General features: G+C 42.7%; 1 protein-coding gene across 1 annotated transcript; it reads right to left on the bottom strand.

The window, feature by feature from the left end:
- Positions 1-388: 388 nt before the first annotated feature.
- On the bottom strand, positions 389-11546 carry LOC311378225 (NACHT, LRR and PYD domains-containing protein 3-like). The gene is given in 17 exon segments (XM_084488222.1): positions 389-975; positions 1771-1817; positions 1998-2171; positions 2339-2512; positions 3016-3189; positions 4215-4388; positions 5389-5562; positions 5900-7450; positions 7452-7662; positions 8288-8513; positions 8694-8754; positions 8893-9009; positions 9085-9198; positions 9798-9917; positions 9991-10107; positions 10224-10320; positions 11483-11546. Coding segments are annotated over 16 exon segments (4071 nt in total). The 5' UTR covers positions 10307-10320; positions 11483-11546; the 3' UTR covers positions 389-421.
- Positions 11547-12307: the final 761 nt, after the last annotated feature.

Below are 12307 nucleotides of genomic sequence, written 5' to 3'. Positions count from 1 at the left end.
CACAAACATTCACACACCGACGGCAGAGTCGACCCCTCAGGGCGTCAGGGTGAGGCGTCTGGCTCAGAGACCTCTCGAAACTCCACTTGCAACCTTCCTGTTACAAGTCAACCCGCTCTCCCTCCTCAGCCACTGTCGGCCCTATTATACATGATGCTTTACCACAACAATTCCAAAATAACCTCCTGATGAAAGGTTCACCTTAGCGAAACAATAATAGTTTGCGGAGGCAATCTTTAGCATTTATTTTATTATGTTTATTAACCAATACAACAGACATAGTCCCTAACATGTACACAATAAACACAAGGACTAAAAAATAGAAGTAGCAGACATTACAAATCATCACATGTGTGTGTGTGTGTGTGTGTGTGTGTGTGTGTGTGTGTGTGTGTGTGTGTGTGTGTGTGTGTGTGTGTTGCTACAACTGACAAAGAGACACTGTGGACCTGGGCCGCTCTAACCTAAACCCAGGGAGGAGGTCCTCCTGGGTGAAGGTGGACTGGAAGGTGTGGATGTGTGTCAGTGTGTCTGAGGACCCTCCTCCATCTGGGGACACTCTGTAGAAGGACAGAGTGCCAGCAGGCCCGTCCAGATACACTCCTACTCTGTTAGAGCCAGCGGGGGGGAGACGTATGTCTGTTCTACTATTGTTGTACCAGGCAGTGTAACTACCATCATCACAATAAAGACTCCAGGACTTGTTGTTCATTCCAAGCCAGCTGTCATTACCCCCTCCTCTCCTTGTGATTCCTCTGTATGTCACTGCTATCCAAACCTCTTCTTTCCTCTCTACTTCCCAGTAACAGCGGCCAGTCAGAGCCTCTCTACACAACACCTGGTACAGGTAGTCAAATCTCTCTGGGTGATCAGGATACGACTGGTCCCCCATATCCATTGTCACCTTTCTGTTGTCCTCAGACAGAGAGTAGACTCTGTTGGCTGTGTTTGGGTCCAGTGTGAGTTCACAGGCATCTGACGGGAGAACAAGACATGATTAGCTGCTAAACACACAGAAATACAATAACATATAATCAGTCCAATGTAACCCAGAACAGATGTATGAGAAGAAAAGAGTGGCTAGATAAAGATGAATAAATCAGGGTTTTCTCCACTGATTGTTATGAACGTGCTGGTGTCTTGTGTCTCTAATCCCACAACGGTATTATGGATGATGTCACGACCGTGGGACCGTGCTGGTGTGTTGTGTCTCTAATCCCACAACGGTATTATGGATGATGTCACGACCGTGGGAATGTGGAAAGAAAGGCCTCAGTGCAACAGCCAGCAGCTCTATCATCTCTCCTTCACAGTAGTAGTAGTAGTAGTGCAGTGAGTCCAATACAGTGAGTCTAATGCAGTGAGTCTAATGATGTGAGTCTGATGATGTGAGCCAGCATTATCTGGTCAGTCCGGTTTAACACTCACTGGATCAACACGGGTCAAACCAACTCAACTAAAACTCAACCCAAATCAACCTTAACTAATGAAGCATAGAAAGCATAGAAAATATTTTATAGTGTAATTCCACCTTGATTATGCTTCCCTTACCCTCATAACAAATAATACTAGATCCGTTTGTGTATCATTTGCAGTATCACTAGTTGGATGAGGATTGATCAACACATTGCTGAAGATAAATTATGTCAGCCATCATCTTCATTCCCAGTCGGTTTGAATGAAAGGACGTCACCTCCTGCTGTGTGGATGGACTCTTTCACCTCAATAGTTAGTATGTGTTCTGATGAATCAAACTAAACAGACACTTACACTTCTTAAGAGCTGGTTTCAGCCTCCACACTCCACCGTGCTCCACACTGGGGGGGAAACAAAGTGAGAGCAGTATGTTGAAACATTCACCTACATTCACCTTCTGCTGTCTCATCATGTTCTACACAACATGAGTTACAGTTGCCTTTTCAAACCGCTTCATCTAGCAGCGTGTTAAATCCTTGTAGGAGACTTGGTCCCTGAGTGGTGAGCTGTCCTCTCCATACCTGAGAGTGTCCAGTCTCCAGCGCGGATCCTCCAGTCTAGCAGAGAGCAGCGCAGCTCCTGAGTCTCCTGGGTGATTGTAGCTCAGGTCCAGCTCTCTCAGATGGGAGGGGTTGGAGCTCAGAGCTGAGGCCAGAGAAGCACAGCCTTCCTGTGTGATCAGGCAGCCAGACAACCTACATACACACACACGCGCACGCACGCACGCACACACACCTCGGTTATTCTTATGAATATTCAATATTAAGGGGGGTGTATTTTTACTTTATGGATGTGAATCTGTTAAAAGTCTTCTCATATGGAACCTTGTGGTCTAACTGTTTGACCATTGGATAAAACTGACCTGAGAGTTTCCAGTGTACAGTGTGGACTCCCCAGTCCAGCAGAGAGCAGCTCCACTCCTGAATCCTGGAGATCATTGGTACTCAGGTCCAGCTCTCTCAGATTAGAGGAGTTGGAGCTGAGAACTGAGGCCAGAGCTTCACAGCATCTCTCTGACAGATGACAGCCATTCAGCCTTCACACACAATAAACAGAACATGTTAGGAACTGTGTTGAAATCTATTAAGAAGGTTAAAAACCATTACTAATTTTAATATAATTAATGTAACAAAAGTCAGTTTTAAGAAGAGGCTGTTATTAAATGTTAAGAACAACTCTAGGCTTCGATCTAGTGATCGATTGAAAATTTTGAACGAGCATAACTCCTCACGCATTTGACATACGGTCAAGAACTTTGTATGTGAATCACTAGACTCTATATCACCAAACATTTGAGGCTATTTCAAGGTTATCGACTATCAACGACTGTCAACTGAATAGCAACATAGAATGTTGTAATGGTGTTTATGAGGCCTGGCCCACTATGAAGCCAATATACATGTATTGGATCCCAAAATAATGTTAAATGATCTAAAAATAAAAGTCTTTATTAATTACATATTTAAATGTTCAGGTGTTGGATGTCAATATCTATCAAAATAAAACAAAAAGGCACAGCTTTAAAAATAAAAAACTGACCTGAGGATTTCCAGAGTACAGTGTGGACTCCCCAGTCCAGCAGAGAGCAGCTTCACTCCTGAATCCTGCAGATCATTGGTACTCAGGTCCAGCTCTCTCAGACTAGAGGAGTTGGAGCTGAGAACTGAGGCCAGAGAAGCACAGCCTTCCTGTGTGATCAGGCAGCCAGACAAACTGCACGCACACACACACACGCGCGCACACACACACACACACACACACACACACACACACACACACACACACACACACACACACACACACACACACACACACACACACACACACACACACACACACACACACACAAACAGAACATGTTAGGAACTGTGTTGAAGTCTATTAAGAAGATTAAAACCATAAATATTAAAGAACAACTCTAGGCTTCACCTTAATGCCTGACTACATGTTATGTATAGAATAAGATTGTAATAAAACATACACGGTCTGCCATCATTACAAACTAAGAAAATAACCTACACCTTATAACCTACAAAGAGCCCTAAATTGGTCCAATTGAAGGAACTAAAAGGTAACGTTAAGCCAATCCTCATCAAACTTTCTGTAGTCAAAGGCGCATTGGGTCAAGATTCTTTGATTGAAGTTTAGCCAGACTGGGTCATAGGGGGTGCTGTTGCAATCAACTGAAAATGAAAACTTTGGATGTTCATATTTCCTGACCCCTTTGATCTACTGTCATAAAACGTTGTAAAAATAATTCTCTCCTCACGATGAACAAATGTTCTAAAGGAACGATAACCTGTAACAACATGGCGGCCGGATTGCCGAATTAGCCCAATAATCAATCATCTTTAGGTCCCTCAAGGCTTTAAGAAGCATAGCTCAAGATTAACCAGACTAAAGTTAATCCAAATAGGATCATAGGGGGCACTAAGGCGATCTATGGAAAATTAAATGGCTTAACTCCTCACCACTTTGACATACAGCAAAGAACTTTGTATGTGAATCACCAGACAACAGCTGAGGCTATTTCAAGGTTATCAACTGAATAAAAACATAGAATGTTGGCCCCCTATGAAGGCAATATAAATATATTGGATCCCAAACTAATGTTAAATGATCCAAATGTAGTAATGTTCATTAATTACATCTTTAAATGTTCAGGTGTTGGATGTCAATATGAATCAAAATAAAACAAAAGGCACAGCTTTAAAAAGAGACTGTTGTTGTAAACTGACCTAAGGATTTCCAGAGTACAGTGTGGACTCCCCAGTCCAGCAGAGAGCAGCTTCACTCCTGAATCCTGCAGATCATTGGTACTCAGGTCCAGCTCTCTCAGACTAGAGGAATTGGAGCTGAGAACTGAGGCCAGAGAAGCACAGCTTTCCTGTGTGATCAGGCAGCCAGAGAACCTGCACGCGCACACACACACACACACACACACACACACACACACACACACACACACACACACACACACACACACACACACACACACACACACACACACACAACAGAACATGTTAGGAACTGTGTTGAAGTCTATTAAGAAGATTAAAACCATAAATATTAAATGCCTTAATGCCTGACTACATGTTATGTATAGACTAAGATTGTAATAAAACATACGCGGTCTGCCATCATTACAAACTAAGAAAATAACCTACACCTTATAACCTATACAGGGCCCTAAATTGGTCCAATTGAAGGAACTAAAAGGCAGGGTAACGTTAAGCCAATCCTCATCAAACTTTCTGTAGTCAAAGGCGCATTGGGTCAAGATTCTTTGATTGAAGTTTAGCCAGACTGGGTCATAGAGGGTGCTGTTGCAATCAACTGAAAATGCAAACTTTGGACGTTTATATCTCCTGACCCATTTGATCTACTGTCATAAAACGTAAAAATAATTCTGTCCTCACAATGAACAAATGTTCCAAAGGAACCATAAGGTGTAACAACATGGCCGCCGGATTGGCAAATTAGCCCAATCATCAATCATCTTTAGGTCCCTCAAGGCTTTAAGAAACATAACTCAAGATTAACCAGCCTAAAGTTAATCCATCATAGGGGGCACTAAAGTGATCGATATTTTGAACAAGCATGACTCCTCACCGCTTTGACATACGGTCAAGAATTTTGTATGTGAATCACCAGACTCTATATCACCAAACATCTGAGGCTATTTCAAGGTTATCAACTGAATAGAAACATAGAATGTCGTAATGGTCTTTATAAGGCCTGGCCCACTATGGAGCCAATATAAATGTATTGGATCCCAAACTAATGTTAAATTATCCAAAAATAAAAAATGTTTATTAATTACATCTTTAATTGTTCAGGTGTTGGATTTCAATGTGCATCAAAATAAAACAAAAGGCACATCTTTAAAAGAGACTGTTATTGAAAACTGACCTGAGAATTTCCAGTTTACAGTGTGGACTCCTCAGTCCAGCAGAGAGCAGCGTAACTCCTGAGTGTCCTGGGTGATTGTAGCTCAGGTCCAGCTCTCTCAGACTAGAGGAGTTGGAGCTGAGAACTGAGGCCAGAGCTTCACAGCATCTCTCTGACAGATGACAGCCATTCAGCCTTCACACAAAATAAACGGGTACATGTTAGAAAGTTTTGAACATTAAAAGTGGTTGTGTAGTGTTGAAACTCTCAATGTTTTGTTCATACATTTTTTTTATATTCTAGTATTATTTATATTATGTTGTGTTTGTTGTAATACATGTTATTATTTCACTTGAGATGTTTTGTATATTATTCAAACTTTTATATTCTAATATTAAATATATTATGTTGTATGTGTAGTTATACATGTTATTAGTACACCTAAAGAGATATTTTGGTTTACAACTTCTATATTCTAGTATTATGTGTATTGTGTTGTCTGTATTGTAATACATGTTATTAGTGAACTTACAGTGATGTTTTGGAGGCTTTGACCACTGGCAGCAGCCTCAGAAGACCCTCCTCTGAATCAGAGTATTTCTTCAGGTCAAACACGTCCAGCTCCTCTTCTGATGTCAGTAGGATGAAGGCCAGAGCTGACAGATGAGCAGGGGAGTGCGATACTATGGAGAGCAATCCTGAAGTCAGGTACAGTTGGATCTCCTCCACTAGAGAACGGTCGTTCAGCTCATTTAGACAGTGGAAGAGATTAATGCTTCTCTCTGGAGAGAGATCTCCATTGATCTTCTTCTTGATGTAAGGCACTGTTCCCTCATTGATCAGAGATCTACTTCCTGCCTCTCCCAGCAGACCTCGTAGGACAATCTGATTTGTCTTCAGAGAGAGGCCCAGGAGAAAGCGGAGGAACAAGTCCAGGTGTCCGTTCTCACTTTGTAAGGCCTTGTCCACACCACTCTGGTAGAGGAGGAGGAGTTTATCTTCCCCAGAGGTGGGTTGTTCTTCTGAGAGCAGATTGATACCAGTATCGATGAAGTACAGAAAGACATAAAGGGCAGCCAGAAACTCCTGGATGCTCAGATGGACAAAGCAGAACACCTTGTCCTGGTACAGCCCACACTCCTCTTTAAAGATCTGGGTGAATACTCCTGAGTACACTGAGGCTGCTCTGATATTGATGTCACACTCTGCCAGGTCTGCCTCGTAGAAGATCAGGTTTCCTTTCTCCAGCTGGATAAAAGCCAGTTTTCCCAGAGAAACAATGATCTCCCTGCTCTCTGAACTCCAGTCTGGTTCAGTTTCAGCTCTCCCATGGTACTTCCTGTCCCCCTGTATGGACTGAACCCTCAGGAAGTGGCTGTACATCTGAGTCACGGTCTTAGGCATCTGTTCGATCTTGGACTTTTTGAAGATGTCCTCCAGAACTGTAGCAGTGATCCAACAGAAGACTGGGATGTGACACATGATGTGGAGGCTTCGTGATTTCTTGAGGTGGGAGATGATTGTGCTGGCCAGCGTCTCCTCTCTGAATCTCTTCCTGAAGTACTCCTCCTTCTGTGCGTCAGTGAACCCTCTCACCTCTGTCACCATGTCAACACACTCAGCAGGGATCTGATTGGCTGCTGCAGGGCGTGTGGTTATCCAGATGCGAGCGGAGGGAAGCAGGTCACCCCTGATGAGGTTTGTCATCAGCACGTCCACCGAGGTCGGCTTTGTGACATCAGTCCAGATCTTTTTTTTCTGGAAGTCCAGAGAAAGTCGACACTCATCCAGACCATCCAAGATGAATACAACTTGGAATCGGTCGAATCTGCAGATTCCTGCTTCTTTGGTCTCAATAAAGAAGTGTTGAAGAAGTTCCACCAAGCTAAACTCTTTCCCTTCCAGTAAATTCAGCTCCCTGAAAGTGAAGATAAATGTGAAGTGTATGTCGTGGTTGGCTTTACCTTCAGCCCAGTCCAGAGTGAACTTGTGTGTTAAGACGGTTTTACCAATACCGGCCACTCCAGTTGTCATTATTGTTCTGATTGGTTTATCTTGTCCAGGTAACGGTTTAAAGATGTCTTTCCTCCTTGGCCGGTCTCCTGGAAGCTGTTTCAATCAGTCTGACCTCATGTTCCATGTTGACCTCTCCAGTACCTCTCTCTGTGATGAAGATCTCTGTGTAGAAGTCATTCAGATCTGTTTGCTGTCCTGCTTTAGTGATTCCTTCCAACACATACATGAACTTCTTCTTCAGATGAGACTTGATTTTACGTTGGCACACAGCAACAGTTTCTAAATGAGTAAAGAACAAAAGACAGTTAGTGGATATCAGTTAGTGGATGGTGACATCAGTGGTAACATGTCAATATTTTTTGTTAAATGCTGAACTTGTTAGCATGCTGAATGCTGAACATGATATTTAGTGGCTTAATTTATTGTGGTCGGAGAAGCGTGTCGTTTATAGGTTATGAATATATTTATATTCTACTTTAGATGTTGGAACTGGCTATGCAATGCCATCATTTTTGTGCATCAGTGGAAAGTGACTTGCGATGCTGATATAACAAAGATAGTGCCTTAGTATAGTAGTCCCTTCCACCAAGTTATTCTGCTGTTGATCTGCCGTATAATGTTTAATGTTCTTTAACCTGATAGACCCACAATAAACCTACATAGCTGGATCAAACAATTAAACCCGAAAGACCTCAATAACGTGCATATCTGGATCAAACCATTTACCCTGATACCCCCACATATCTGGATCAATTCATTAGCCAAACAGCCTCACAATAACCCTACATATCTGGATCTAACAATTTAACTCCCAAGAGGAAAGATATCTCCACATTGAAAAGTTAGTTCTATACTGTGCTTCAACTTAAGTATTTCTGCTGTCTTCAAAATAATAGTCTCTTACCGCCCCACAGTGTGTCGGCCAGTTCCTCCTGGTTCATCTCCATCAGGCAGAGCTTTGTGATGTCTACCACTCCCTGTATGGCACGCCTCCTCTGCTCCTCCTTCTTACCATCCACCTCCTCCTCCTCCCTCTGACTCTCTGAGCATTGTGGGTAATCTGGGAAGAGATCCCTCCAGATCTTCTTCAGCTCCTTGTCTAGAAAAGCGTGTGCGTTCTCCTCAGCCCTCTGTAACAGAACAAACATCAAGGAGGACTTTACTCTGAACTAACTGAGGACATAAGAGCAATCTGTTCTGGATTCACCTCCTGCTGGTCTAAAGAGCCTGGAGACTATTAGCACCACAAGAGATGCTTTCTCATGTTCATGTAAAGCTAAAGTCAAACGTCTTGTTGGACATTTACACACCTTGATCAGCTCTATTTGATGCTGCTGAGAACTGGTAACATTTGACCTCTCCTGGGGTTGTCTGTGGAGAGAACACACACAAACACACCAACACACACGCACACACTACATTACATTTTTCCTAACTTGTAAACATCAGCATTGGTAGAGTCTGACAACAACCAACTGGTCTGTTTGATCGGCTGTTTGAAACTCCTACCTCTCCTCTCTGGAGGGGCGTCCATCTTTAAATTCAGGAGGTTTATCCATAGACCAGTCACTCTTCATGGAGACACAGCTGGGTCCAGGGGAGTCTGCTCTCTCTTGCTGGACTCTTCTAGAAAAAACAAGAACCTGGGTTTATGCATGTTTGATAGAATCTGTATTTTAATTATCTCTGATAATTCCTCACCTCTTGTCAATGGACTCATTTCCTTCTTTAAACTTAACAGGTGGATGCATAGATTGGTCACTCTTCATGGAGACACAGCTGGGTCCAGGGGAGCCTTCTCTCTCCTGCCTCCTTCTAGAAAAACACCAGGGGGAAGTTAGTATTTGTGGATGTTGTTTCATTTGATCATTTATTATTATTAAATAATATATTATTTATTTATATATTTGATCAGGGCTACTCAACTGCCTTCTTATGAGGCCAGATTACTGAAATACAAATATAAGTGGGAGGGAGGGGCAGTCAGTTTATACATTTATACACAGAACTGCGATATTCCTCATGTATTCTGTTCTTTGATAAACCCCTTCACCTCCAAAGATGAATTCAAACTGATTCAATTAATGAGGCACATTTAACAGTTGAACATGAAACATGATCAAACATGCTAGTAGTCTTATGATTAATTTCATTCATACTATTTTAATCAACAGTCAAAATAAATAAATAAATCCAGCACCAAGTGATCATGTGATCAGACATTGGTATTGTTCAGATAGACTGTTCTCCTTCACCTTTTCATCTTTCGTCTCTACATCTCCAAGGAGAGCTAGCATGCGGTCTGTGAAGGGTTTCTGAGTTGGACTAAGAAGCCATGCAACACAGATGCAGATGATCAAGGTGTTCATCAGGGCCACCAGTTGAATAGCCCTGAGTATTGGCTGAATCCTCACCTTTTCTTAGAAGGTTGGTCTTTTCCATCTTGCAACGTAACAGGTGGTTCCATAGAGCGGTCACTCTTCATGGAGACACAGCTGGGTCCAGGGGAGTCTACTCTTTCCTGCTGGACTCTTCTAGAAAAACAAGAACCAGGTTTATGGAGGTTTGATAGATGCTGTATCTTTATAATATCTGGTAAATCCTTACCTCTTCTCAATAGACGGATTTCCATCTTTAAAGTTATGAGGTTGTTCCATAGAGCGGTCACTCTTCATGGAGACACAGCTGGGTCCAGGGGAGTCTGCTCTCTCCTGCTGCTCTGGTCTTCAACACAACACACACAGCTGTTACTCAGACAGACTAATGATGGAGTCATGAGATATCACCGCTGAGCTCTGAGATGGACGACAGTCACAGACAGTGAGATATCCACTTCTTACCTCTTCGCTTTGCTCTGGCGGCCAAGTTCCCCAGACAGAATGCTCTTAGAGGTAGGACCCCCCTCCTCTCTCTCCTCATCCATAGCAGACCGGACACCTGGACACAAACACACACAACTCATTGAACACTTTATTTGCCTTTTGAATTAGATTTGATTGGTTGATTGAGTCATTTTCTTCAATAAGAGAGCCTTTTAGTTTTGTAAGAATTGGCTTTGAGGTTGAGGCAGCCTCACCTGACCTAAGTGAGACTGATTAGACTCTGGGGCTGGTGAGGCTGAAACTTTTACAATACACCAGATTTCTAACACCCCCACACTGGGTCCTTTTTCAAGTAAAGAATATCTGATTCCAAACATTTCTCCACTGGAACAAAGTCTGAATTATGTAACTTGACTCGAATTTCTTCTCATACACTCCCATAGCGTCACAGTGCATTTGCCTGTTGAAGCTCAGCGTCCATCCACTTCAATGGGGCTGCATAGAACAGCTTTTTTTAGTGCGTCGAAAGTCGACGGGCATTGGATAATGCTGCGATTATGTCCCTCCCACGGATGCTCAGCGTCTCTGGGGGTGAATGGAGGAGTGGGCTGGCGTGGACGCTGGGCTTCGGCGTGATGATTGGAGGGTCTGCGAAAGACTGAGTTGCCGTTTGATTGACAGCGATTTTGAACTATAAAACGTCACCGGAGCGCTCTTCAGTCCAGTCCCATCGCGGATTTTGTAAGCGAGTCGAAAGGCAAACTGCATTTATTGATATTTGCTTGGCGAAATTGCTAGATATTTTTCATCATACATTTCATACACTTATACACACAATTCCTTGCTTCAGTTTAACATAATTCCCACATTTCCTTGTTCAAGTTTAATATAATTTTGTAGGTTGGCCATCACTATGATTCAGAGACCTGAGGTCTGAACTTCAAGTGCTGTATTCAGATCAGGACTTGTATGGTGACAGGGGAACACTGTGATTTTTTGGTGTAGGCCGAAAATGAGCTTCCCCTCTTTGAAAGACCAGCAGCCGCCACTAATATATTGTGGCGACCACTGCCGTGGACGCCTGTTCGGGTCCTGCGCAAGGGAGCATCTTTTTTAACAGATTTTTTGAACAGTTAAGTGAACTTTAAAAATGCAATATTCAGCTGAGTGTATTCTTTTAGCCCCCCCTTTTGAATGTGACTCTCAAATTACTCAAATTACAGAAAAGTGGAATTTGAGGGTGAAACCCCGTCGACTCCCATTCATTCTGCACTCACTGGCGAGCGCCCTCGCATGGACAGAGATGTCAGTTCAGAAACCGAAAGTTCTCTTCATTCTTCGTTCTCCCTTCATTAGACATTCTCTGGCGGTACACACAAATATTGAATTTGTGATTTAAATATTTGTATTATTTATATCAGGACCAACAGTGAACCAGTGAATTCAACTAAAGTTGTATTTCTCTAGAGTAAAATGTGTCTGGAAAATGTTGTCAAGCATTGACAACATACGCTTGACAACATTTTCCATTATCATCATTATTAGGTCATTATATTAGACTAAAAACACTATATTAGACTAAAAACAATATAAACTGTAGTAAGCAAGGCCTACCTTATCTCTTCCTTTATGTGTTCCGCCCCAGACAGTATAAAGTACAAATGCGAGGGATAAACAATGAGTTTAAAGTGTTCTTAAAACAAGTAAAGAAGGGGGAAGGGGATTAAAAGTGGATCTAGAGAAAGGTCTGCGGACTGCAGAAGAGGGAAGCTCAAATGAGGAAGTAGACAGTACCGCCTGACTGTTTCACCCCTAGATATATATAGAACACTAGATGTCTGGTCCGCGCTGCTGGCCAATGGAGTCGAACGTCCGCACTGGCAGCCAACTTGCCACAGTCAGCTCGCTCACCCATAACATTGTGTTGGTAGTGGTACATGAACTCATTATAAATGAATACGTTACATGTACTATAATGTTGTTCACTGTCTGTTCTCTCTCTCCTTTTATAACCTTTAGACTGACCATCCTATAGGAGGATATCCTGAAGGGATTATCAACTGGGAGGGGAACTGGTCCAACTGGAGTCTAATCAGTCTCAC

This window comes from Micromesistius poutassou (assembly GCF_964030765.1).
Source record: "Micromesistius poutassou genome assembly, chromosome: 1".
Classification (NCBI taxonomy): Eukaryota; Metazoa; Chordata; class Actinopteri; order Gadiformes; family Gadidae; genus Micromesistius; species Micromesistius poutassou.
This window is presented reverse-complemented; position numbering and strand designations above follow the sequence as displayed.